Genomic DNA, 27,203 nt, shown 5'->3' with positions numbered 1-27,203 from the left:
ATACTTATGTTCTTCATGTGGTTTGCCTGTAAAATTTGACATTTGGTTAAATATTTCAGTACAAGTTTTATTGCTACAAACGTGAAATTTCCAGGAACCAAATCATATTAAATGTTATATTTATTGCATACATGTAAAAGTATTTTAGCAATATGATGAGAATAGATTTGTTGATAGTGAAGGTTTCATCTACTGAGCTGCAAACAGCTTCATGAGGCAGGACCTGTATTTTAGGACATGCGTACACGTTCATTCTACAGTGCTATATTGGCCATATTTCCTCCTAATGCTAAAGGAGGAAACAAGGATTGGTTACGCTCTTGTACCCTCACCATAGAAGTATAGTACTGAAGCACAGCATACTACAGGTTCATTATGCTTAGTTATGAATTTTTTTGCTAAGTTTGCAGCAAAATAACATAACACTATACTGTAGAAATTATTTCCATGTCCTTTCCTATACGGCATTTTATTTAACTGACCTAATCAAGCCAAAGCTTTCTAGGCCAACTCACTTCAGTCATGAGGATCTCTATCACTACTACTACTCACATATTAAGCCAATTTTCCATTCTAAGGGAAACAGAGCCATTTCTTTCTGATCCTGTGTTTCTACCCTGAGATGAACAAGCCCTGCCATTCACCTCTGTGTTCTTGATATGGTTGGGTTGAGTCAAGTAATCAGAAGATTTGTTAGAAGCAATGCATACTGAATAGATTGATTATATTTCTCTCCTCTTTGGTTTAGGTTCAATCAATACAAAAGAAAGGTGAGAAAGGGGCACTGCACATTCCAATTTTAGTCAGAATGATCTCTCTCATTCTAAGACTTTCCCTTCACCTCTCTAATCACAAACATTTACTGCAAAAGCTCTGGCTCAAAATTATCTTTAGCCGAGCCAAACAAAGATGTATAAAATAACTGCTTTCCTAACATAACTAATCACACAACTTTAATAATTAATAACAGCAATGTTTAAAAAATCTCATTCTTTTCTTATCTTTTGTGTGAATATTCATGCAATTACATGGATCTTTGATACAGAACTTTTTTGATTCTCCCTACTAAACTCCACCACTTAAGAGGCAAGCACAGCAGCCTTAAGACATGAACACCATATCACTGAAATAGGAACCAGAAATCCAAACTCACACAAACTCTTGAAGTGAAAGGGCTGGCAGTATTGTTCAAGTGACATGTTCACCCATGAAGGCAATGCATATCACTCTGCTCTCCTCTGATCCCTGCTGGCCATCTCTGAAGTATTTTCTAGCTCTGCAGGCAGAAACACTAAAAGATGAGAACTTCTGAGGAATCCCCCTTTCTAATCCTGGACTGAAACGATCCCTTCCCCAGGAATTTGGGGAGGGAAGGCAACCTTAATTTGGCCCTTTTGTGTGTATGCACCACACATGCACAGATTACATGATCACATACTTTTTTCCCCACTGGACCCCTGAATCATTCAGTGCACAGGATGGAGCATGTTCTGGAGATGAATCACGATTGTGTAGTGGAAGCTGTTGTCTATAGAATCCCTGCCTCATTTGTTGCCAATGTTGAAAGGTGCGTAGTGAATAAGGCTGGGAATTGGAAGAGAAAGGATTGTTAAGGCTGCTCTCAATGCTGCCCTGGAGAACTGGATTCTCTTCCCATTTCTGCCATAGCGTTCCTCTGTGATGCTAGGCACTTAAGCCAAGTTTTTCAAAGCTGTTCACTAATTGTGTTTTCTGGGTGCCCAACTTGCAAAGGGGATGAATACTCACAGCTGCAACTGAAATCAGTGCGGGATGTGTATTGCACTTAGAAATGCTTTATAATACTAAGCACTCTGAAAGCCAAGTCTTGGGCATCTCAGATTGGGCACTCAGAATTAGTGAATACTTCCAACCTTAATCTTTCTCTATGCCTCAGACCCCAATGTGTAAAAAAAGGATAAGATCCCCATGTCTCGGTGTGTTGTGAAAATGAATTTTAGTGTTTGTAAACCACTCAGATACTATGCTGATGAATGCCACAGAAAAACCCTTGAAGAAATTAATAATTTTGTATTCAGAACAGGGGTTGAAAACAGTATAGTAAATAAGACACGAGGCCACACATTGAACAACAAGGAGAAAACAAAATATTGAATAGCTTGTCATTTGATAAGCACCATCACTGTTGTCCACTGAATGAAGCTGGTGTCCTGTGAAAAATAAAATAGTATGCAATAACGTAATTAAAAGACTATTACAACATACATTGGAGAGCCGAACATAGGCAACCTAAATACTGGCATTTCCTACCTTTCGAATGCTTAACTTTACAACCTTAACTTTTTAATGTAATTTTGAGTATATTACTACTGACCACTTGTACATGATGAACATTCTCAGTTTGTGATCTCTTGTACCAAGGTAACTAATTTTTAGTTCAATGATTAATATATCTGTCAGAAAGAGGTCTGCAATAGAATTACCCTGAATTGGGTGTAAGACCGTGTTAAAAAATGTATAGATCTTCTAAAAACCCCAACAATCTTTTACTACTAGCTGCATGAGAACTCTAGCATACACCTCCCAGAAAGAAGTCCTTTGTGATAACTGCATATAGATGCTTAAGAAGCCATTCATCCAGCCCTCTATGCATTGTAAAAATTACACTAATAGACAATCCCCAATATTCTATTATAGACGTCATCAGTTAGAACTTAGTTTAAAATTTGATGTATTAGTCTCTCCATTCACACCACATTCCCAAATTCTAACATGCCAAGTACTAGCAGTAAAGAGTGTATTTTTTCCAGTTCACAGCTAATAAGCCATACTAATTAATATGCTAATATATATATTTATGGAAGCCAATATCATTAACTGTGAGACCACACAATGTTTGTACCAGATTTCTGTACTGACAATTTTTAAGTCCATCATTAAAAAGTTGCTAGAAGGAAAACTGGAAGTTTGAACAAATGGGCCACGGATATCTGGGACTTTTGGCACCAAGGGATATTTGAGAGGCAGTTTATAGGATAAACACATTAACTGTTTCGCTGGTGATCATTTTAGCAGAAACATCCAACTAATTAAGAAACTGATGTTTAAAACAGCCAGCTTTAGGCTTCAGATTTAACAATCCATTGAGATGAGGGAGGACAAGTAATGCCTATCTGTGAGGTTGTTTCAGGCTGTCTCTGTAGTCCAAGAAGAAAGTCTCCAAGTTTACACCACGATAATCTAAACAGACGAAGACTGAAGATAGGATTTTCAAGAGTGCACAGGACTGTCTTAACTACACTTCCACTGAAGTCTGGTGGAGCTTTACAAATAGGCGCAGTTAGGACAAAGGACAACACTAAGCACTTCTGGAAATCCCAGTGTTAAGTACAAATGTCCAATATGCCAACATTTTTATGGCTGACTTAGAACAACGCTTCCTCAGCTCTCGTCCCCTAGTTCACCTCCTCTACTTGCACTACATTGATGATATCTTTATCATATGGACCCACGGTAAGGAGGCCCTTGAAGAATTCCACGTGGATTTCAACAATTTCCACCCTACCATCAACCTCAGCCTGGACCAGTCCACAAAAGAGATCCACTTCCTGGACACTACAGTGCAAATAAGTGATGGTCACATAAACACCACCCTATACCAGAAACCTACTGACCGCTATACTTACCTACATGCCTCCAGCTTCCATCCAGACCACATCACACGATCCATTGTCTACAGCCAAGCCCTAAGATACAACCAAATTTGCTCCAATCCCTCAGACAGAGACAAACACCTACAAGATCTTTATCAAGCATTCTTAAAACTACAATACCCACCCAGGGAAGTGAGGACACAGACTGAGAGCCAGAAGAGTATCCAGAAGTCACCTACTACAGGACAGGCCCAACAAGGAAAATAACAGAACACCACTGGCCATCACGTACAGCCCCCAGCTAAAACCTCTCCAACACATTATCAACGATCTACAACCTATCCTGGAAAACAATCCCTCACTCTCCCAGACCTTGGGAGGCAGGCCAGTCCTCGCTTACAGACAGCCCCCCAACCTGAAGCAAATAATCACCAACAACTACACACCACAACACAGAAACACTAACCCAGGAACCAATCCCTGTAGCAAAGCTCGTTGCCTACTCTGTCCCCATATCTACCCTAGCGACACCATCAGAAGACGCAACCACATCAGCCACACCATCAGAGGCTCATTCACCTGCACGTCTACTAATGTTATATATGCCATCATGTGCCAGCAATGCACCTCTGCCATGTACACTGGCCAAATCAGACAGTCCCTATGTAAAAGAATAAATGGACACAAGTCCGGACATCAGCAATGGTAACATACAAAAGCCAGTAAGAGAACACTTCAATCTGCCTGGTGTTAAGGAAAAGTTAGCACATGTGACTCCATTTTGGTTTGGGGCCCACCATTGTCTAAAAGCAAGCACATCACACACCAGGAGGAGTGATCCTTAGATACTGAATCCCTGTGAAAATCCTCTTCCTTGTCTCCAGCCTGCCTTGACTCCCAGTATCTGTTTTTTGTCAGTCTCTAACTCCCTATCTCTTGGCCTTTGATGTGAGGCCTCCCATCCTGATAATAAAAAAGTTACTGATGCATGGCTTTAGGACCATGCTGTGTAATTAACATACTGGTTTAGCACGAGGAATGCACCAAGCAGGGATAGGTGGTAGATAAGAAAAGGGTTTGTTTATTGGCTAAGGTTTCCAATGCATGAGGGCAACATGCTTTGCTAAAAAGTATATAACCTTTGTATAATCTGTATTCAGGGTCCCCTCCTGACTAGCAGGGGGGCACCATGCTCGAGAGTAATAAACTTCGTGTCTTTTGGGAACTCTGCAGTTGTGGACTTTGTTTATGTGCCTCAGCCTAGATTCGAACTGTGCGTGTCCTACCAGGTGTAATTCGCAGCATTTGTGTGCGTGTCCTACCAGGTGTAATTGGTAACACTGGACATTCTATAACAGATTTGAAAGTAGCTATACTTGAACAAAAAAAACTTCAGAAACAGGCTTCAAAGAGTAACAGCAGAACTAAAATTCATTTGCAAATTTAACAGCATTAACTGGGCTTGAATAGGGACTGGGAGTGTCTGGCACATCACAAAAGCAGCTTTGCCCTGTCTGGAATTGACACCTCCTCATCTATTTTTGGGAACGGACTACATCCACCCTGATCGAATTGGCCCTGTCAACACTGGTTCTCCACTTGTGAGGTAACTCCCTTCTCTTTATGTGTCAGTATATTTATATCTGCATCTGTAATTTTCTCTCCATGCATCTGAAGAAGTGGGGTTTTTACCCATGAAAGCTTATGCTCAAATAAATCTGTTAGTCTTTAAGGTGCCACCGGACTCCTTGTTGTTTCTGTGGATGCCCTTGATACTTATAGCATCTCAAAAAGTCAAGGGAAGATCAGCCGATTGTATCCCAAAAACAAATGACAGTCACTTTATAGTCTCCAGTAAAAAATTCTCCATATTTTAAAAAAGCAAGCAGAAGACCTATGCTCACTCCTATACCACTAACCCAATGACCATACCTACAGTGTTTTTAAAAAAAAAAAAAAAAAAGTTTGCCATCCTCCATCTGGATTACAAGTAGGACTCCATGGAGAGAAATCAGAGTGGATACACAGATTTTTAAAAAGTCAAGATTTTATTTAAATTGTATTTTTTTATTTAAATCAAATACAGGTTTATTTTTAAAAAAAGTATTTAAAATTAAATTTGAAAGTATGACTACCTGTCTTAAAGCCTAAATTACTATAATCTACTAAAATAATTTAAATTAAAAACAATAATATTAAGCAATACATGTTTGCTGCTGAAGTTTTAGAAAAGGTCAAGCAACTGAGCTGGTGGATGTCACTGGCTAACCACCTTTTGACAGCAGTGGCCTCTACTGCAAATACAGAGAGAATATTTTCTTCATTTCAGTTTATTCAGCTAGTTGAGTTCAATGACTAGTTCATTCAAAGATAAAAACCCAACTGAGAGTTAAAGCGGGAAAGTTTGTTTTCCTTTTCCAATCTATGAATAAAAATAATATATGAGGATGAAATCTACTAGTTCTAAAATCTTGAAGGACACAGAGCTGGTCTACATTGAAAACATACATTGGTGTAGTGAAAAATCTACACGCGATAGACATAGCTATGCCGACCTAACCCACAGTGTTGACAGTACTAGGTCAACAAAAGAATTCTTCTGTTTACCTAGCTACAGTACAGACCCATTTACTTGCAGCTGTCGGAAGTCAAGCCGTCACGACCACATGTTAACGGACTGTGGGTTAAGAGGGCCATGCTGAAAAAAGTGTCTATGATTCACTGAGAAAAAAAAGCCATTATTTTCTGCTCTTTCTGGCTCGCATTTTTTTTCTTCTTTCTTATGAAGTCTGTCATTTGCCACAGATGAATGATTTTGATATTTTCCCCATTTTGCTCCTCCATAAATCTTACAACAGTTTCTACAGCACTAAGGGCTTCTGTGGGCGAAATTTTGACCTTTTCAACGACATCCTCACCAAATAAATAGATTTTAACTCGGCAGGAAACGCGTTCGCGGCCGATTTATTGGCTGATCGGCTTTCTCCAGAAGTCGATACTTGCACTATGCCATGACGTTTTTTAAAACTACTTATAAACCTCTTGCTGGCTTGGAATGATTTATGCCCCGTTAAAAAATTGGCCGACTTAGCGGCATTCCTTTCAGCCTTTCCTGAGCAAACCACATGCACATGGCTTTGTCTATTGTGGATTTTGCTGAATAGCGCACACGTTTTCGCTTAAGCCTCGCAGCAGAATCGATATTTTGTACAAAGCCATTCAGTTTAGATTCGTTTTTTAGCCATCCTCGGAGAGTAGATTCGGCAATCTCAACATCTTTTGAAACTTTGGCCTGGGTTTCTCCGCTACTTACTCTATCTATTGCAGCTAGCTTTTCTTCTACAGTGGAGGAACGCTGACACTTGCCCTCTGCCATTATACAGTATTAGGCCTACGGTTAAAATTTTCTAATGTAGTATATATATTACTATATAACTACTATATATTATATATCTCTCTAGCGTGACAATGACTAAGCGTGCGTGATACATCTTTACCAATATCGGTAAAGACGTACAACATGTTTCTGCTCTGCACTTCCTGTCAATTTCTAGGTTAGGAAGTTAGTGAGCAAATCTGTAACGCTACATAGCAAGTTTCTGTACCGCATGTTAACGAGTCTCGTGTGTTAAATAGGTAGCACTGGGAGGCACAGCGTTACCATGCGTTAAGCGGATTCACGCGTAAACGGGTTGTGCTTAAACAGGTCTGTACTGTACCACTTTACAGGGAGGTGGATTAACTACACTGATGGGAGAACTCCTCCCACCACTGCAGTGAGTGTCTACACTGAAGCACTACAGGGGCACAGCTGTAGCTTTTTAAGTGTAGACATATCTGTAGCAACCAGCAACAATAATTTTAATTCACTAAATACAGATTCAGTAGAACCCTATTTACCTGGTCTAATTGGGACTGAGGCCAGATCAGATAATCAAAACTCCGGACACCCCAGAGAATGGGAAAATGTGATGCTGCAGTGCCATCTACAGGCCACAGGAGAGATCACCTACTTCAACACCCAGGACTCCAGGGTCTCTGTAAATACAGAGAGCGGAGTGCCAGTTAAGGGAGGGCCAGATAAAATGGTGGTCTACTGTACTGCCTTTAAAATGCAAAACATGTTTTGATAATCTTTTTTCCTTGTATACATATTAAATTAAAGGTAGCTTTGTTTAATAAAAAATTTAAATGCTAGTTTTTGTGCATTTTGAATTAGATTTGAATTTCCATCCATGTCGACCTTGATACAAGTCCCGAAGAAAAGAAAATAAATCTAGTAAATAAGAAATGCACCACTCACCATTTTCTAACATAATTAAGAATCTGAGTAAGTGTAAATTAAGCTATATAATTGCTTGAACAAATGTCTATAGATTTAGTTCCTGGTTAATAAAAAGAAGCACCAAATTGAGTGTAAAGGCTATATTTTAGTGCACATCAACATGGTTTAGTGGTTGCCCATGAGAATCAACTTTTTTTCTAAACACAAAAATACCTAGAAACTACAAATGCATAACCAGATTGAAGTCAGCGATTTAAATCAATCCATTCTGAGAGGAATTCCAATTCAATTCTCAATATAAAACCCTTGTGCCACCACCAGAGTTGAATACCGAGGGTACACATATTACTTCCATCTATTCACTGCAACGAGAATCAACTTGGACCTGGGTCAGGGACTGGGAATTATCTCTAACACCTCTAGCAAAACAGTTTCAAATGGTCTGACCAGGCAACGTGTACAGAACTAAACTCAAACACCAGACTCTCTTCCCAACTACTCTTACTGGAGCTCTGCATGAGGGGTGGATGATACAGCCACCCCCCCCTCCAAAACCTGGGGCAAATAAGAAAAAGCTTTTGGTATCACTCTTCTGGATGATTTGCCAAGGGATGCATGAAAACATCCTATAACTAACCTCTTAAGCACCACCACCACCAAAATTGTTCTTGACAATTAAATGCTCATATCTTCTAGCCATACTCAAGGAACTAATTTTGCTTGTTTGTGTTTAATTTACTAAAGTCCCCAATAGTCCCTCAAGCCAGCTGCAGACCACCAGCTCAGACTGTACCTGCTGCCCGCCCTCCTCCCCCCAAACCCCATAAGCCATTCCCCCCAGGTACTTTCCCACATCACCAGTACTGGAACTCCTCAGGCTAGCCACTAATGGCTTGTCTAAACATGAAGTTGTCCCTTACTGTGTACAAATGTGGAGTTACTTATGCAGGATAACTTCATACATAAACTAGCCCTAAGTTTGCTGGTTGCAAATCCTGCTCTGAAGAAAAGTCATAGGTTGCTTGCTCTTCAAGCCCTTCAGTTACCACATCTTCCCCTCCCTCTGCAAAGTTTAGAGATTTCAGAGGGAATCTAAGGGGTAAGAGATCAGACACATACACACACACTCTAGGAGCTCTTCAACTATCCTAACTTTTCCATGTTTATTCATAATTACACACACCCATGTTTATTTATAATTATACACATCACATATGTATACAGAGCTCAGTAAATCTGGTTTCTTTTCCTGCTCTGCCACTAGCCTACCGCATGACCTTGGGCAAGTTATTTCACTGTCTGTTTTCCCACCTGCAGAATGAGAATTCAGAGATTCACAGTTTTTTAGACTAGGAAGTACCACTGTGATCATCGTGTCTGATCCCCAGTATAATATAGACAATAGGACTTCTTAGAATTAATTCTTGTATGCACTCAGACTTTAAGGCCAGACGGGACCATCATGATCATCTAGTCTGACCTCCTACATGTTGAAACCCACAGAACCTCACCCACCCATTTTGGTAATACACCCATAACCTCTAGCTGAGTTACTGAAGTCCTCAAATCAAGATTTAAAGACTTCAAGTTACAGAGAATCCACCATTTACATTAGTTTAAACCTGCAAGCAATCCATGCCACAAACTGCAGAGGAAGGCAAAAAAAAAAAAAAAGGGGTGAGGGGGTCTCTGTCAATCTGACCTAGGGGAAAACTGGAAGGCTGTTCCAGAACTTCATTCCTCTGATAGTTAGAAACCTTCATCTAACTTCAAGCCTAAAAACTGGTTGATGGCCAGTAACTACTGGAACATATGTTTTAGGGAGAAAAATTGATACTTACCTCTTTTGTAAAGTGCTTTTGAGAGCTACAAGTAAAAACCACTGTCAAAGAGCTAGCTATTAATTATTAATTATTATTATTATAGCCCCAGCCACTGATCCACCTGTGGCACACCAGCTGAGGAGTTACAGAACCAGAGTTAAGAGAATCTGTGGTGAGGAAGTGGGGTAAAGGTGCAGTTAATGTGTGTGTACGGAGGAAGGTCAGTTCAGCAGGAATCAAGGCTAAAAGAAATGGGGGGAGGGGGAAAGGCAGGGGGACAGAAAAATGGCTCATTTGGCAAACTAAGAAGGTCTTCTAGCTAAGGAAATTATCTCAAAGATAACAATTCTCAAAAATGACAGAAACCCCAACTGAATTGTATAGTTGGTATCAGTTTAGGTTTGGTAGCACGGGTGCACTCATTACTTGTGCAAAACAATCAACTGAAGCACACACAAATAACAATTTTCTAGAAGCAAGGTGGGTGAGGTAGTATCTTTCATTAGACAAACTTCAACTGGCGAAAGAGACAAGCTTCTGAGCTCCACAGAGGTCTTCTCTCAGGTCTGAAATTTCTCGCGTAAACAAGACCATAATTTGCATTCATTTCCATTGTTTTTGATATGACTGGATTTCCATTTTCCTGAAGGATACCCTTTTGGTTTGAATAGCTTGTTGAAGAAGAGCTCTCTATGGTTCAAAAGCTTGTCTCTCTCACCAACAGTATCCCTGGGGGAATTCTGAGCCACAGCACAAGCACAGAATCAGGGTGGATTTGATTTAAATCACTAGTCAGGAAGACTCTATTTAATCATGGATTTCTACATAAAAGTGCATTCTTGTTGTTATAACCTTAATACATATTCTTCACAACTCAGAGATAGATGTAGGTTTAATTTTTAGAAGGTACACACTATACATTTTTAAGTGATTTAGTTTGAAAACTTTTCAGATTAGTTTTACAGCTATATCAGAAAATGAATGCTTGTTTGGTTATTTCATTTATCAAAGGTAACTGAAGCAGATATTTATGAAGTCATTGGGAGGTGAACTATCTCCAATTCAACAGGCTAATCATTAATATTTGGAGGATTTTCTTGCCATGCTGTATTAGGAGGAGACCACCAGACAGACATTTAAATTGTTTTATTTAACTAAAACAACATTTTTTCTTCAACAGCAAACATAATATTTTAACAAAACAAGATATGAATTTTTGAATTTAGTAAAACATTCAAGTTTTTTAAAATCAGGTTTGTTTTTGTTAAAATTGTTTTTAACTAAAATAATTAAATGAAATTAAAACAAAAATTAAATCGACTATGTCAACCAGGTCAACATGAGACACTTAAAATATTGGCTTCTGCAGCTAACTCAGTCATCTTCATTTTCCTGTTTGTTCAAAATCTGGAAAAGAAAAACAAGCTTTCCTGCTTTTTTCTTTCTACACCGGCAGAAGAAGCTACTGCTCTTAAAAGTGAGATTATCACTTCAACAGTCTCTGAATCCAAGTGCTTAAGTGACTTCCACCAGTTCACTGGTGTGACTTTCTTTAAAAGATCAACAGACATATATTTATTGAATGGTTCACCCTTAGCGCTGAAGTTTATTATAATTGCCATGATGGAGGGATGATTGCTGGATGTCTATGTCATAGCCAACTCCTCTTCTTCAGTAGTTATGGCCTGACCCTGGTAGTGAGTACTGAGAATATTTGCAAGAAAATGAGCTGGATATAGTAACTGTCTCATTCATTTTTTTTAATGCTTGTAATTTAACTCTGTCATTGCATATTTCTCTTTTTAAGATCTCACTCAGTTCCTTCCAAATTTAGATATCGTCAGCAATAAAACAGCTACAGAAATAGGCTTCAGGGTACTCAGCACTTCTCTTAAGCCCAATGTTGAGAACTTTGGCTGTGACAGTGCCATCTATTTTTTCATGATTTTGTTCACAAACTGTCATCAGATTAGACCAGTTCTTGATATAGTGCTCAAAACAGTCCACTACTAAGTTCCATTGCACGTCTTGTGGGAGAGTTAGCTTGGTTCCTCCCACTTTTTTCAGAGCAACTGCTGCAAAGTAGTTGTTACAGAAGTATTTTGCAATTTCAACAATATTAGCCTTTATTTCTGAAACACTGAAGTCTTTGGCTAAGAGGTGCATCAAACGAGCACGGCAACCGTATGGTATTAGCTTGGGACTCTCTTCTAAATAATTTCTTCTCATCTTGGATACATTTTCAGCATTGTCTGTGACCAAGTTGCATACTAGACATTTGATTTTTTTCTCCATAGTTTGTTATAGCTTTCACTGCTACTTCTTTTAAGTATTCTGTGTGTGTGTGCATTTCTTCATGTATCAATTGTTTCTGTAAGGAAGACATTCCTGTCTTCTGTTGTCACACAAGCACATACAACAGGATCATTGTGAACACTGCTCCACCCATCAAGACTCAGGTTAACAATTTCACCCTCAAGACCAGGGATCGGCAACCTTTGGTATGCGGCCCATCAGGGAAATCTGCTGGTGGGCCAGGACAGTTTGTTTACCTGCAACTTCTGCAGTTTGGCCAATTGCACTCCCACTGGCTGCAGTTCGCCATTCCAGACCAATCAGAGCTGTGAGAAGTGGCATGGGCCGAGGGATGTGCTGGCCGCTGCTTCCCGCAGCCCCCCTTGGCCTGGAACGGCGGACCACGGCCAGCGGGAGCTGCGATCGGCCGAACATGTGCACACTGCAGGTAAACAAACCATCCTGGCCCAATGGATTTCCCTGACAGGCCACGTGCCAAAGGTTGCCGATGCCTGCTCTAGACTTTTTGCACACTGCTCAATTTCTCTTTCATACACTTTATCCAGCAATTTGCCTGCGACATCTGCTCTGTTGGGTGGACTGTATCCTGGTCTTAATGACTGAACCATGCTAATGAAGTGTGGGTTCTCAATCATACAGAAAGGAGAGTTTGTTGGATATACAAACCAGGCAATTTTTTCATCAATTACCTCTTTTTGTAACCTGCTGGTTCTTATCACAAACTTATCTATGGTTGTTTCTGGATGATGGAGATTTTTTTTTTTTTGCGCTACAGGTGATATACTGTGGCTATATGACATACATGATGTGACTGAAACACTATCATTGTCAGATAACTGAAACTATAGAAAATAATTGTGATCTTGAAGGTGAATAGTCTTCAGAATCTTGTATGTTGAGGATGGATTCTCCTAAACAAAATAAGTCAATGCAGTTATTTAATCATCATCATCATACTGCTCATTTAGTATTACTCATTGCATTCACTGACACTCAGTACTACTTTAAAGGTGAAATTGTAAAAGGAAGATTTGCCTATTTCAGCTATTTATTTTTTATCACAACTGCATCTAAAATGACAGTACCACAGAGTAACTACTATATTTTTTGCTCAAACATGAGAATTCAAGAATAGTCCAGAAGGAAGAGAGGCAGTCCTTAAGAAAGGAAGCATGAAATAAAGTTTACCAACCTGAAGATCCTGCATGTTCAGACATATTCCTTTCTTCATCTTCAACGTAGCTTCCTCCTGAGGAGGAACACGTCTCATGATGTTGTTTCATTCGGGCAACCAGGCCTTGCATTTCTTTGTTGCACTGTTTGCATTTTGCATGCATGCCTGTCTGACCCACAGGTAGAGGAACTTCATTCAAATATTCCCAAACTGGGTCTCTTTTACGGCCTGCTGCCATTATAGGTTTTCCCTTCTAGTGAGAGAATGGTATGGTAGATCTCAAATCAATGAAGGCTACACTCCGAAAGACTTCTGGACTATGCTGCTCGAACAGTTTCATTTTTGTTTCTAGTGCCTGTCCCTCCCTTCTCACATTTATCTCCAGACTTCTTCTTCTCGCCAAGATTCTGCCCCCAACAATCTTCTATTCACTGAACTTTTTGAAACTTTGCACTTTTAGAGAGAGGTGAGGGATTGACGGTGTACACAAATTTGCAAAGGGACAATAGGGTTGAGGTCTCGTTTCTCACCTCTATATATTATTTATTTATAAACATTGTTGCTGTTAACAAGCATGTTGTCTCTGGAGACAAAAATCCACTTTTTGAGAACTGAAAAACTAAGCATCTCTGATAGTGCTCAGTCTAGAAGATACCGAGTCCCACTGGGTAGATAGAAAGATTTACCTAAATAAACTAGACAGAAGCCCCTGGAACCCCATAAGATTGGGTCCCTAATCCATGAACTATTGGAACTCATTTACAAAACTTTTCTTAAACATTACATGAATATATTGTCTCATACTATAGAATTAGAATTTATAATCCCTATTTCATGATGAGATATCTTTGCGCTATAATGTATCGTAATTAAAAATATCTTTAGATCAGATTTTTTTTTATTTAAATCGGATTTTTTGATAAAATGCTTTTTGAGGAAAAATCCATTTAAATAAAAAAATCTGGTTTTTTTTTTTAAATCATTGATTTTTATCCACTCTGCACAGAATTCATGTCAAATGCAGATTTCTTTGCTTCCACACAGAAAAATGATTTTCTGATGGGGAAGCAAAGGGAAGCCCCAAGAGCGGTCAGGCACCCCTCCCCAACAGGGCGGGTGCATTATTTCCAGCACCCAGAGCAGCCATCAGAGAGGTAAATCATTGCGGGGATGGGCAGGTCAGACCCCCACCCTTGCCCAACCCCCATGCGTCCAGATCCCCGTCAAGATTCACACCCCCACAATGAGAACCCCCGGCACTGAGCCCACCGCACCCAAACCCCCATGCTGCCAAGTCTCTCCCCTGCATCCAGACACCCCACACACACCTGGTGCTCCCCAGCCCCACCCCAGCTAATGGCTCCTACCCTGTGCCGGGCTCAGCTGCTAGTCCCAGCTGGGCTGGGGAAGGAGCACGCTTTCCCTGCACAGAGCAGCCAGGACCCGGTCAGATCATGGAATCATAGAATATCAGGGTTGGAAGGGACCTCAGGAAGTCATCTAGTCCAACCCCCTGCTCAAAGCAGGGCCAATCCAGATGCAACCCCAGAAACCTCCCGCAGCTCCACACCCCCACCCCGCTTCCTGCCCCCATCACTCCTCAGCCATAGGGGAGGGAGGTCACTGTATGGGGAGCTAATCCCCCATCTGCCCAACCCCCTTACATCCAGACCCCCCCATACCCAGACCCCTCCCGTCCAGCCCCACCTCCTCTGTATCTGGACCCCCACCAAGCATCTCCTCCCTGCATCCAGACCCCACCCCTGCAACCAGACCAGCCCCCACTGAACCCCCTGCACTTGAACCCCCACGCGGATGAGCCCCACCCCATATGCACCTTGACCACCCCATGAGCCCCCCGCACCTGGACCACTTACCCACTGAGCCCCAGCCAGCTGCACCCAGATCCCCACACCTCCAAGCCCCACTCCCCAGCACCCGGACTCCTCCACTGAGCCACAATCACCTTCACCCGGACCCCCCTGCAGAGTCCCATTGCCCCTGCACCCAGAATCCTCCCTCAACTAGCCCGTGCCTCCAGATCCCCCCTGCATCCGGACCGTCCATTGAGTTGTCCGCACCCATATTGCCCCACACACAACTCTCTCACCCCACACTAAGCTCCTTCACATTTGGACCCTGCTGGCCTAAGCCTGCCTGCCCACACTTGGTGGACCTGGCATTGGGCTGCTAACCTTGGTGAGTTGCTTTACCCACTACTCCTGAGGGAATTCAGCACTGAAAAATTAAAAACTCTATGCACAGTATTTTAAAATCCTGCTAATTTTATTTGTGAATAAATAAATGTGGAAGCTCCAGGGTAGCAGTGGGGCGCACAGGCCACTGGCTGCACGGAGGTGGGAGATCACCCAGGACACGGATCTCTAGGGCATGCCTGACCCTTGCGCAGGGTCAGGTGCAGCCTCACTGCCTGCCGAGTCTGTGCCCTCGGGGAGCTATAGGGCAGTCAGTCGCCTGTGCTACCCACTGCCATGCTGGACTTCCACATTTATTTATTGACAAATAAAATTTGCAGAATTCTATAATATTGTGCACAGAATTCCATCAGGAGTACAAGAGAGGTTGACCCAAGAAAAGATATTACCTGTCCCATCTTGTCTTTCTTGAACTTTGCTATTTAGTACTAGTTGTGTTTCTTGTCTTTCAGATTTAAGAGGATCCAACCACTCTGTACCAGTATGCTTATGCAGTCTCCATGCTAAATCCAAGGATATTCTATTTCCTCAGTTTTGTCCTGAGACCACTGTGCAAAACTAAACATCTTCCACATTATGTTTAACACCAACCCATGGAGGTGTCTTCTTTAAACATCATAACTACAACTGTCCCATAAGAATACCAGCATCTTTTAGAACGCTTATTTACCTGTAAAAATAAAATGATCTTTCGCTAAGTATTAAGCATCAAAACTGCTGATGAACTACAACCTAAAACAGTTTAAGACTAGAACAATTTTAAAGTGTATTTTTGTTCTGTTATCTATTAACAAAGACACCAACTGCTTAAATAGATGCAGTAACTAAATGTTCTATAAAGCAATCAGAAAAATGGTAGTCACCGATTTGCTACAAAGGCACCGATCACACTCAGAACCTGCATGGAAACGCCTGTACCACCAGGTACCACTGGTTCTAAAAACAGTCCCTGCCCCCAGGGTGCACTGATTTTGCATCGTTTTGTTTTCCTGGGGCTGTAAGTTCGTGCAACCAGCTCTCCAAGTAAGTTGTGTACTAAGCAAGTGGGTCTGTGGCCATCAACCAGCGGAGCCTCATTCAACGTACGCAGCTGCGCACAGGAGCGCGATAACGGTCAGCGTATGCTAGGGTACCCCCCGCGCTGCCCGCCCTGCCCACTCCGCCGCAATGCCAGGCTCTCCCGTACGCCCTCCTGCCCCGCCCTGCTCCTCCGCACCCGCTATCCCCACCCTCTGCCAACCGCCACAGTCCCCCCCTTACTTCTTGGTGTCGCTGCTGAAGAGCCCGAAGGCCGCGGGGACGGAGGGGGCTGTGGTGGGCGTCGCCTCCTGCCCCTGCTCCGGCGCCGCCTCCCCGCCCTGCTCATTGTAGCCAAGGCTGCTCGCGGACATGCTGCGGCGGCGATTCTCCTGGCGGTTGCCCTGTCGCCGAACGGAACTTACTCGCGAGCGCCCGCACACCGGCCCAGACTCTTCCCGGAAGCTAACGGCAGCGGCTGGGGCTGGAGGGGGTGGGGGTGTCACATGATGGGGCGGAGCTGCAGAAGCGGAACTTTCCCAGTCTCAGAGTTCTAATGTTACTATGGCAACTCAGTGGCCGCCGGCCCGGAGGGGAAGAGAGAAGGCGCGTGAGGCTCCGCCCAAGCTGTTGGCGTGACCCGGCGGCCTGTGAGCGCGTGGTGTGGCTCCGTCACCCTCCTCCCTCTCCACTGAGGGGAGAATCGGCATCTTTGTGATGGGGGACAAGGGCGGTGTCTCCTTCCTGAGGCAACGTCCGGTGCCGGGCGGAAGGGAACAGCCTGGGCTAGTACTGGCTCCCAAGGAAGCAATACAATATCCAAACACAGGAGCGGTTCACAGGTACAGTGCTACAGCCCGAAGCTTCTCTGCTTTGCTCCAATGGCACTCAGCTAAGCCAGAAAAATTTACGTCTGATCTTACAGCACCACCCCACCTCATGCAGCATGGTGCTTTTGGCTAAGTGGGGAATAGGAAGGGGAGATTTTAAAAAAAAACAGAATGCAAAAAAATGTCAAAAAGAAAAAAAGTTAACAAAGACGGGGAAAACAGGAAACAGAAAATAATGAAGACCCATAAGTCAAAGAAAGTGATCTTCAAATTACACATTGCTTAGTGGTTCACGGAAGTAATGCCTCTGTTCAAGGATAAACTAGAAGATGTAAAACAAGTATTACTGAAAATGAACAGAATGATAATGCCCATGTCTGCGTGAAACAAAGACCTAGAAAATGCTAGTAAGAAACATCTAGGAACAGAGAAATTTAAAGGATAGACTCATAACACTATTTACTGGCCCAATACTAAAATATTAAACGAGTACTAAGTGCAAGTTTTAAATATTATTGAAAGCAAAAGAACCAATGGTATTATTTACTGTGTAGCCAGCGGTGAAAGTAAGGCGATACGGGCCAGTACGGCGTACCGATAAAAGATAGCTGCCAGTACCAGCCTGTACCACTGACTTTAAAGCGCTGCCGTGTCCCTACCAGCAGGGCCGCCAATGGGGGGGTGCAAAAGGGACAGCAGTGTTAAAGCGCTGCTGCAGCGCTTTAATGTCACTGCCCCTTTTGCCCCCCACACCCCGGCCGCCGAAGGGGTGGAGGGGGGCAAAAGAAGTAGCTGCCCCAGGGCTGCAATTTAAAAGAGTTAGGGTTAGGCCCTTTAAATCGGCGCTGGAGCCCCGGGCAGCATGGGCCAGGGAGCTCAGATGGACTAGCTGCGGGATGCTGACCCCAGCCCCGCCCCTTCCACCTGAGGCCCCATGCCTTCCAAGGAGGCCAGAGCAGCCCTGTACCAGTAAGAGCTCCATTTTACTTTCACCCCTGAATGTAGCACTTGCAGGGTGCTAATGGTATTTGGAATAAAGCCTGCATATCTGCTGGGCTTTGATTCATTTCACTGTAATAGAAAGGAATGTCTGTTCATTAATGATTATTATTTCATCTTTCCAGATATTGAGAATCCTATCAAGCACCATATCAAATAGGAAATCTATATTCACTAGTAACATAATCCCAGCAACAGTTGTCACAGATAATGGCTCAGGTACTGTATAATGATTTTAAAATGTTTGGATCAACTTTCAAACCTGCTGTATGAGGTCTAGTATACTTTATCTTCAAGTAAATGACAAGGTACAAAGGGAAAAATATTAAGCATCAGATATTAACACAACTGCATAACTGTCTTTCTTTGTTTATCATACAGTGCCATTAGAATATGAATTGTCTCTTGTGGAACTATTCCTGGGATGGAAATTTTGTACAAGATTTCCTTGAATCAATAAAGCGTAGCCTAATCCATTTACATAAAAATAGACCATTAAAAAGGAAAAAAAAAAAAAGAAGACAGGACAGCAAACAATCTTGTTATGTCCAAGGTTTTTGTCTAGACATTGAGGCTTAGGGCTAACATATATTAACTATCCATGACTTTTTCCCTATCATTGAGGCAAGTTACCACTTTTCACCTTGATTGTGCCGGTTAAAGTCAGCCCTAGGAACCTTAGCTTTCCCTTGAAGGTTGACCTCGACCAGCTATATTGAAGTAAAATGTATTAACTTGTGTCTACAATACAGGAACTGGTTGTGGTTATATTGAGGCCTGGTTTAGCTAATATGAGTTAGCTATCTCCAATTTAACCTCTACTTCTTGTCCTAATCTAGACAAACATACAAAAAAAGAATCACGATAATAGTATTGGTCCATTACTATATGGAAATGGTAGAATTATCAATAATAATACAGAAAAGGCAGAAGTATTTAATAAATATTTCTGCTCTCTATTTGGGGAAACAACACATGATACCGTCTCATCATATGATGATGTGATGCTGTGGCCAAAACAGCTAAGGCAATCCTGAGGTTCATAAACAGAGGAATCTCAAATCAGAGTAGAGAGGTTATTTTATGTCTATATTTGGCACTGGTACAACTACTGCTAGAATATTGTGTCCAATTCTGGTGTCCACAATTCAAGATGGATGATAAATTGCAGATGGTTCAGAGGAAAGCCACAAGAATGATTAAAGAATTAGAAAATATGTCATAGTAATAGACTCAAAGAGCTCAATTTATTTAGCTTAACAAAGAGAAGGTTAAGGAGTGACTTGATGACAACCTATAAGTGTCTACATGGGGAACAAATATTTAATAATGAGCTCTTCAATCTAACAGAGAAAGATATAACATGATGCAATGGGTGGAAATTGAAGCTACAGAAATTCAGACTGGAAATAAGGCCTACATTTTTAACAGTAAGGGTAATTAACCATTGAAACAATTTACCGGGGTCATGGCGGATTCTCTGTCACTGACAATTTTTAAATCAAGATTGGATTTTTTTTAAAAAGATATGGTCTAGGTCAGAGGTTCTCAAACTGTGATCCGTAGACCACTGCTCCACTCAGATGGTCCATGGATAGTTCCCTCTAAGGTGCGTGCCTGGGCGGTTGGACACGAGAGAATGAAGGGCCACCCACCTAATTAGTGGAGCCGCACAGGCTGGCTCCACTAATTAGGTGTCTGGATCCTGGAGAAGATGCACATGTAAGGTGAGGTGGTGGCTTTGGGGGGAATAAGGAGTAGGTGGGAGGGGGCAGTGGGGTAAGAAGAGGGGGTGAGAGGAATTTGGGATGTGCAGGGCTGCTGTGGCCAGAGAAAGAGATGACTTTCCCCAGCTCCAGAGCTGCAGCTGTCGGGGAGAGATGGTTCTCCTTCCCAGCCTCAGCTCTGTGGCTGCTGTGGTGGGGGAGAGAGGGAGAGACCCCCCTCCTTCCCAGCCCCAACTCAGGGGCTGCCGCAGCAGAGGAGAGAGGGAGGGATCCCCCTCCTTCTCAGCCCCAGCATGTGGGCTGCTGCAATGCAGGAGACCCCCACTTTCCCAGCCCCACCTCAGGGGCTGCCACAGCAGGGGAGAGAGGGCACATCCATCACATGAGAAAGGTAAGACTACTGGTATTAAAATATGAGTTGTGTGCTTTTATTTGTAGAACAAAAAAACATTATTTTTTTTTATATAGCGCTTTTATCCAAACCACTTTACAATAGTTAGCTAATGGTACAAACAACATTTGGAAAGATCATTAAGTGGTCCACCGAGACCCTCAGCAATTTTCAAGTGGTCCATGGAAAAAAAAGTTTGAGAACCACTGCCCTAGAGATAATTAGTGCATTACCAGCAAAATTATTTTGATCAAATTAACTGGGCAAGTGGAATGGCTTTTGAATTACAACCCCCTAAGCATAGAAAAATCATTTGTCTTATTCAAAGACAAACCAAAGAGACTGTACCACAGGGGCACAATTTTGAATGTTCCTTTCAGTTTCAGGCTACATCACATGCTCCAGTCTTGAACAGACACTGCACTGAGATGGCTGCAAGTGGAGTCTGTGACAAAAAAGCTTGATTAAATTTCTGAAATTATCATCTGTGTATCCAGTGTTGTTTCCAAGATAAATCTTTCAACTTCCTCATTCTTGATCTGCCAAGAAAATAATTTATTGGCCTTTTCACCCCTTTCATATACAAGTGCAGTTGAGTGTAGCAACTGCTTACAGACCTGATTCTCAGCCAATTTGTTACATTCCTCCCAGAAACCATTTATAAATTATCAAATATTAGAGAAGATTTTTCAGTAGGGCAAATAACTGAAGTGTTTCACCCTTAGGAAAATGTCAGAAATAACTGTTCCCTGGCTGTCTGCACTCCTTTTCCCATTCCATTATTCATCCAGCAGTAGCCTCCTCAGTTTTTCTCCTCAAAAGCACAATACAAGTGGTGTGGAGTCTTCTCTTCTGCAGCTATTGCTCTCTGAAGGAGCTATTCTATATTTCTGGGCTTCATTAATTCTCCATCTCTTTTCAAAGCTTTTCTCTAAACATAACTTTCTCCCTTGCCTATACCACTTAATTTCAGTCTCCCGCAGCTTTCATGTTCCATTTTAACTTTATGGGGCAGAAGATCCTCGCCTACAATCTGGGCCCTTTGCATCTCTCAAATTGTGCAAAGGGGCTGAAAAGCAGGTGGCTCTCCTCAGCTGGAGATTCTCCTGGCACAAGGGAGTCTCCAGTGAGAAGAGCTCTGTGATATGCCACCCATTGGGACTCCATAGAACAAGGGATATGTTGAGTTCAGGGACGGGCAAGAAATTGGTGTATCTGGAGGACAACGCGCTCCAGTAATCCACAAAGGTGGAAAGCCCTTTAGCACTATATCCAGTCAGTGTAGATAAGAACAGTCCCTAAATTGTACTAGTCTGTGCTAAGTCTGGTGTAGAACTGACCCCAGGATAACAAAGGTGAAACTTACTCCCTTACAGTCCCCCTTCCTACAGCTGCACCAATTATTCAAAATTATTCAGTGAATAATTTCTCAAACTATTGCTGTGTAAGCTTCTTTACAAGCAGTTGACTGAGTTTTCTGTAGTCAAAATTAAAGCTCCTTTGACTGGACTTACAGGTCACATGGTATGTTTCTGTTCCTTACTTGAATGAGTATTACTCTTAAATGGAGTATTCTTGTGGCTCTGTTGATCCCAGGATATTAGACAAGGTGGGTGAGGTAATATCTTTTATTGAACCAACTTATGTTGGTGAGAGAGACAAGCTTTCAAACTTACACAGAGCTCTTCTTCATGTCATTCATATAACAAGGTTTCAAGTGTGAGTAGTTCTCATTATTATAAATTTGAAATTCTCTTTTTATGTCAATTTTCTAATGAGTCTATGAATATTCCTACCAGACAAATATTTGCAAATATTAGTGGCAAGTAAACACAGAGAGGTAGTGCAGATGAAACCTCAAGACTGTAATGTAGAGGGTTAATTGTTTTAGTGCAGCAGTCTGAAAGTAAAGCCACTATTGGTGTCTGCCTAAGTAAGGAACTCATTGGGAGATGTTTGTACATAAGGTTCAGAGAATGCAAAGGCTGAAATCATGAGTAAGTGGAGAGTGATTTTGTTCCAGAAATTCAAGAGTGATGCTTTCCTTCTCATGCTCCTCTAGATGTGTGATGCAGAGGGAGGCCAAATCACTGGACCTTATAGAGCCATGGTTGGGGAACAACACAAAGAAGATAGACAGATAAGCAACCATGCACCTGAAACCCTCATTGGTTATAATGGTTCTTTCTAAATGAGGATAAAAGGTGTTGTTTTTTAAAAATATGTTCGCTAACACATTTAAACTAATACATTTTAAAACATTAATGCAGACAGGGCACATCTATACTATAATGTGTTAGTTGAGGCGAACCCTAGAGGGGAGTCTAAGGTTTGCCTCAAGCAAATAATCTTGTCCACCTAAACATGTTATAATATAATTTGCCTTGTCTACCATAGTATTTTAAAAAGTGTTAGTTAAAATGTTACTTAACACATTTCTGGAAAAAATTACCTTTACCCTGATCTATACAAACTCTATTAATGGATTCATAGATTCCAAAGCTAGAAGGGACCACTATGATCATTTAGTCTGTCCTCCTATATAACACAGGCAATAGACCTTCCCCAGAATAATACCTAGACCAGCGGTGGCCAACCTGTGGCCCCGGAGCCACACGCGGCTCTTCAGAGGTTACTATGCGGCTCCCTGTCCAGGCACCGACTCCGGGGCTGGAGCTACAGGCGCCAACTTTCCAATGTGCCGGGGTGCTCAAGTTGGCCACCCCTGACCTAGAAAAGTAGTTCTCAAACTTTTTTTTCGTGGACCACTTGAAAATTGCTGAGGGTCTCGGCAGGCCACTTAATGATCTTTCCAAATGTTGTGTGTACAATTAGCTAACTACCATAAAGCGGTTTGGGTAAAAGCACTATATAAAAAAAATAATTAACATTTTTTGTTCTACAAATAAAAGCACACAACTCATTATTTAATATCAGTAGTCTTACCTTTCTAATGCGATGGATGTGCTCTCTCTCCCCTGCTGCGGCAGCCCCCTGAGCTGGGGTTGGGAAGGAGGGGGGTCTCTCCCTCTCTCCCCCAATGCAGCAGCCCCTGAGCTGGGGCTGGGAAGGAGGGGCATCTTTCCCCCACCCCCACCCCCCACAGCAACCACAGAGCTGAGGCTGGGTAGGAGGGCCATCTCTCTCCAGCAGCTGCAGCCCTGGCACTGGGAAAAGTCGTCTCGTTCTCTGGCCACCGCATCCCTGCACGTCCCAAATTCCCCCCGCCCTCTCTTCTCACCCCACTGCCCCCTTCCACATACTCCTTATTCCCCCCAAAGCCACCACCTCACCTTACATGGGCGTCTTCTCCATGCCTGTGCAGCTCCACTAATTAGGTGGGTGGCTCTTCATTCTCTCATGTGCGACTGTCCAGGTGCGCACCTTAGAGGGAACTATCCACGGACCATATGAATGGAGCTTGCGGACCACTGGTGCTCCATGGACCACAGTTTGAGAACTTCTGCTCTAGGACATGACTATATGTGTACTGTTTCTTTAAATCTGCTTCAGAAATCCAGGCAGGGGAAGGTTTTATGCATGAGCTCTACCGTGAAACAGAGAGAGAGAGAGAAAAACTTTAACAATAACTCTGTTTTCTTATTTAATTAAGCTCCTTTTTCAGTACTAGAAGAAAGTGACTCTGATATCACATTATCCATGATACTGATTAACAAGCCTCTTAGAAGACACATCCTTAAAAATGATACAAAGGAAATTGTAATTCTAATATTTACTCACATTATGTACAAGATTATACAGCAAAGAAAATTGAAATAAAAATGCAATATGTGGAAATCACGTTACTAAAAATTATCTTGCACAGACATTCCCAACCTTTTTCATAGTGTGGGCCACATTTTAATACACAGATTGGTGGATCACCTTCCGTTTAAAATCCCTATTAAGGCTGATTCCCCACTCTGGCACTTTGAGTGCAGAAGGTGGGGGCCCATAGATGCTGCCACCACCCAAGTGCAAAAAAAACCCTTTGGACCCAGGAAGGCACAGTTGGGAATTCCTCCCTGTGGAGTACCCTCAAGCCGTTTCACCGCCCCGCCCCCAGGGAAGAGCTGAGAAAGAAAACAAAGGAGATCAGCTGTTGCCACCAGCTAATTAAACCACATATGCACAAACCTCTTAGGACACAAAAAACCCAATCCTGTTCTTAAAAAAGGTAAATTTTATCAAAAACAAAAAAAAAGAAAATACATCTGGAATGTAGGCTATGGCTAGATTTTAAAAAGAGCAAATATAATAATTAAGCATCAAGAATGGATTTTTTGAGGTCCAGCTTAAAGGCTACAAGCAAAACAAAAGCACCTGGGGTTAGCACAGAGGAGTCCGCAAGCCATAAAGAAATAAAAGGGATAAACCTAATCACGTCTTCCTAAACATTCCCTGATCTTCCATATCTGGGGTTTCAGATAAATAGTTTCAAGGTATGATCTGATGATTTTTCATACGTGGTTTAAAGCTTCTTACAGCATAGCTGCTCTGTGTGTCCTCTCTCTGGAGAACCACAACAGACAGACAAAGGGAAAGTTTTTTCCCAATTTTAAAAAGTTCTACCTTTCCCATTGGCTCTTTTGATCAGGAACCCACTCCCTTCCTTTCACCTATGGGCTTTTTTAATCCTTTACAGGTAAAGCAAGTAGAGAACAGCTACTAACAGGGATTTTGTAGCTAACTGGCTGGCTGAGTGTCCATAAAAGGGAGCTACCCTCCCCTTCATTTATCACAATCCTTATGGCAACTACAGCAAGGACATGAAAAGGTAACATTAGAAAAGTATTTAATGTAATTTTAGCTGTCTTTTAATGCAATTTAGCATTTGAAAATAAGGAGGAGTCAGCACCATGTGATAAGCCAGCTCTCCACAGACTGTCCACCAGTAGTTGTCCATGGATCGCAGCTGGGAACCTCAGATCTAGTATGTTTGTCCCTGCTAATGGAAAGTTTTGCTATGGAGAAAGCACAAATACTTTAACTTGCATAAATCACTCTTAGATGTTATGAACTGACTTCTACCAAGGCGGTATGGTCCAGTGGGCTAGGAGTCAGCAGATCTGGGTCTATTTTTGGCTGTGCTACCAACAGGCTGTGTGGCCCTGAGCAAGTCATTCCAACTCTCTGTTTGTCGGTTTCCGCACCTGTAAAATGGGAATAATGATACTTATCTGTCTCTGTAAAAAGTTTGGAGATCTCTAGAGGAAGAACATTGTATAAAAGCCAAGTACTATGATTATTGAGCCTGGACATCTCACTGTGCTTTGCACAAGTTGGAAGGTGTGTATGGCTTCCTGTAAATATCTTTGAGAATAAATGAATGACCCTTAGCATTCTCAGCCTTATTTATCTTATCAGATCCCATTCCCAATTCCCTCTCTAAAGGAATGAAAGGAAATCTGTTAAGCCAAGCCATTTCATTGGGTTCTCTCAAAAATATTACAATACTATTATAGATGATTTTTAAAAGTACTTGGGAAGTTATAGCACTAACTGCCCTTCTACTCTGTGTTCAGAGAGGCGAAAGTCCCGGCTTACTGTGGATTCCAGTCCTTTAATTTCCACAGTTTTGTGCTGTAGAGTTCTCACATTCAGTGCTCCACAATAGAGTTTAACTCTACTACTCAGTACTTCAGTCCAAACAGTTCCTATGAGTCAGACAGAAATCCTTTTCTCTCTGAGGGTATGTATGTAGTACAGCAGCACAGCTACAGTGTGCAGCTGTGCTGTGGTAGTGCAGCAGAGTAGAGACTTTCTTCATTGCTGAAAGGGGGTTTTCCATTGATATAGTTAATCTACCTCTCCAAGAGGCAGTAGCTAGGTCAACAGAATAATTCTTCTGTCAACCTAACTGCTTCTACACTGCAGGTTAGGTCGACCTAACCACATCACTCAAGCGTGACATTTTTCACAGCCTTGGGCAAAGAAGCTAGGTCAATCTAATTTTTAAGTGTAGACTATACCTGAGGCAGTTAACTAAAAATTCAACTTTTTTCATTCTTAAACTAATTTCAATGATTTGTTCTCATATGAAAGAAATATAGAAAAGAGAAAACCGGAGAGAAAAATATCACTTCATACTTTTGTACAGTTCTGTTTCAGAACCTGTGCTAGTCTGAACTCTGTCTTGCACAACAGATCAGATATGCTTTCTTACAGAAGCTCTCTAGGAAAAAGCTTTCTGCTATATGTATAACTAGTACCAAAAAGGAGATCAATCTCGCAGCTGCTAACCAAGCTGAAAGTGGCAATGGATTTCCTTTCAAACTTTGATAAAATGTTTCCCTGACAACTCATGAAAACCTCTGAAAAACATACTCTTTAGAGACGATTTTGCTTATGTGATCTATAATGTCCATGCTTCTCTTTCTCTCTTTTTATCAGCAATGACTGTTATATAAAATCAGGGAGCTTGATTCACCCCTGCTGGTACAGGGAATGAAGAGCACGCCGACCTGCACCGATGGGGTCATTCACCACTAATGGCGAACAGGCTGTATTTATACTACCTCCTTCCCCTGGGTACCCTCAGGGAAGAACAGTTGTTGCCCCTTTTGAGCCCACGTGGTTAGCCAGTATTCACAGCCTTCCAAAGTTGTTTCCATTAGGAAGCAAAAATTGATGGTACAAGACAGGCATATCTTTGGTGCAATCCTGTTTATTTACAAAGAATTACACAAAATCTTATTTCCCTTTGGGAGTGGTGCACAGCTTTCTCTCCTCCCTGCCCCCCCAAAAAAAACCTGATTGGCAGGGGGGAGAAGAGGGCAGCACGCCCTGGATT

At 42.1% G+C, this 27,203-nt stretch overlaps 1 protein-coding gene and 1 long non-coding RNA gene across 4 annotated transcripts in view; one reads left to right on the top strand and one right to left on the bottom strand.

The window, feature by feature from the left end:
- AP3B1 (adaptor related protein complex 3 subunit beta 1) overlaps positions 1–16,971 on the bottom strand; it is a 343,754-nt gene extending 326,783 nt beyond the window's left edge. For all 3 annotated transcript variants that reach the window (XM_084629231.1, XM_084629233.1, XM_084629232.1), the window contains exon 1: positions 16,707–16,971. In XM_084629231.1, the coding sequence (XP_084485357.1) occupies positions 16,707–16,837 (131 nt within the window). In that variant the 5' untranslated portion in view covers positions 16,838–16,971. The remainder of the gene's footprint in view (positions 1–16,706) is intronic.
- A 164-nt stretch (positions 16,972–17,135) lies between these two features.
- Positions 17,136–25,657, top strand: LOC311521104. The gene is made up of 3 exons (XR_014711795.1): positions 17,136–17,305; positions 18,418–18,511; positions 25,056–25,657. It is a non-coding gene; the product is annotated as an uncharacterized lncRNA (long non-coding RNA).
- Positions 25,658–27,203: the final 1,546 nt, after the last annotated feature.

The sequence above is a fragment of the Lepidochelys olivacea genome, assembly GCF_965140295.1.
Source record: "Lepidochelys olivacea isolate rLepOli2 genome assembly, chromosome: 5".
Classification (NCBI taxonomy): domain Eukaryota; kingdom Metazoa; phylum Chordata; order Testudines; family Cheloniidae; genus Lepidochelys; species Lepidochelys olivacea.
Note: the sequence above shows the minus strand (reverse complement) of the source record. Positions and strands in the feature narration are given on the sequence as shown.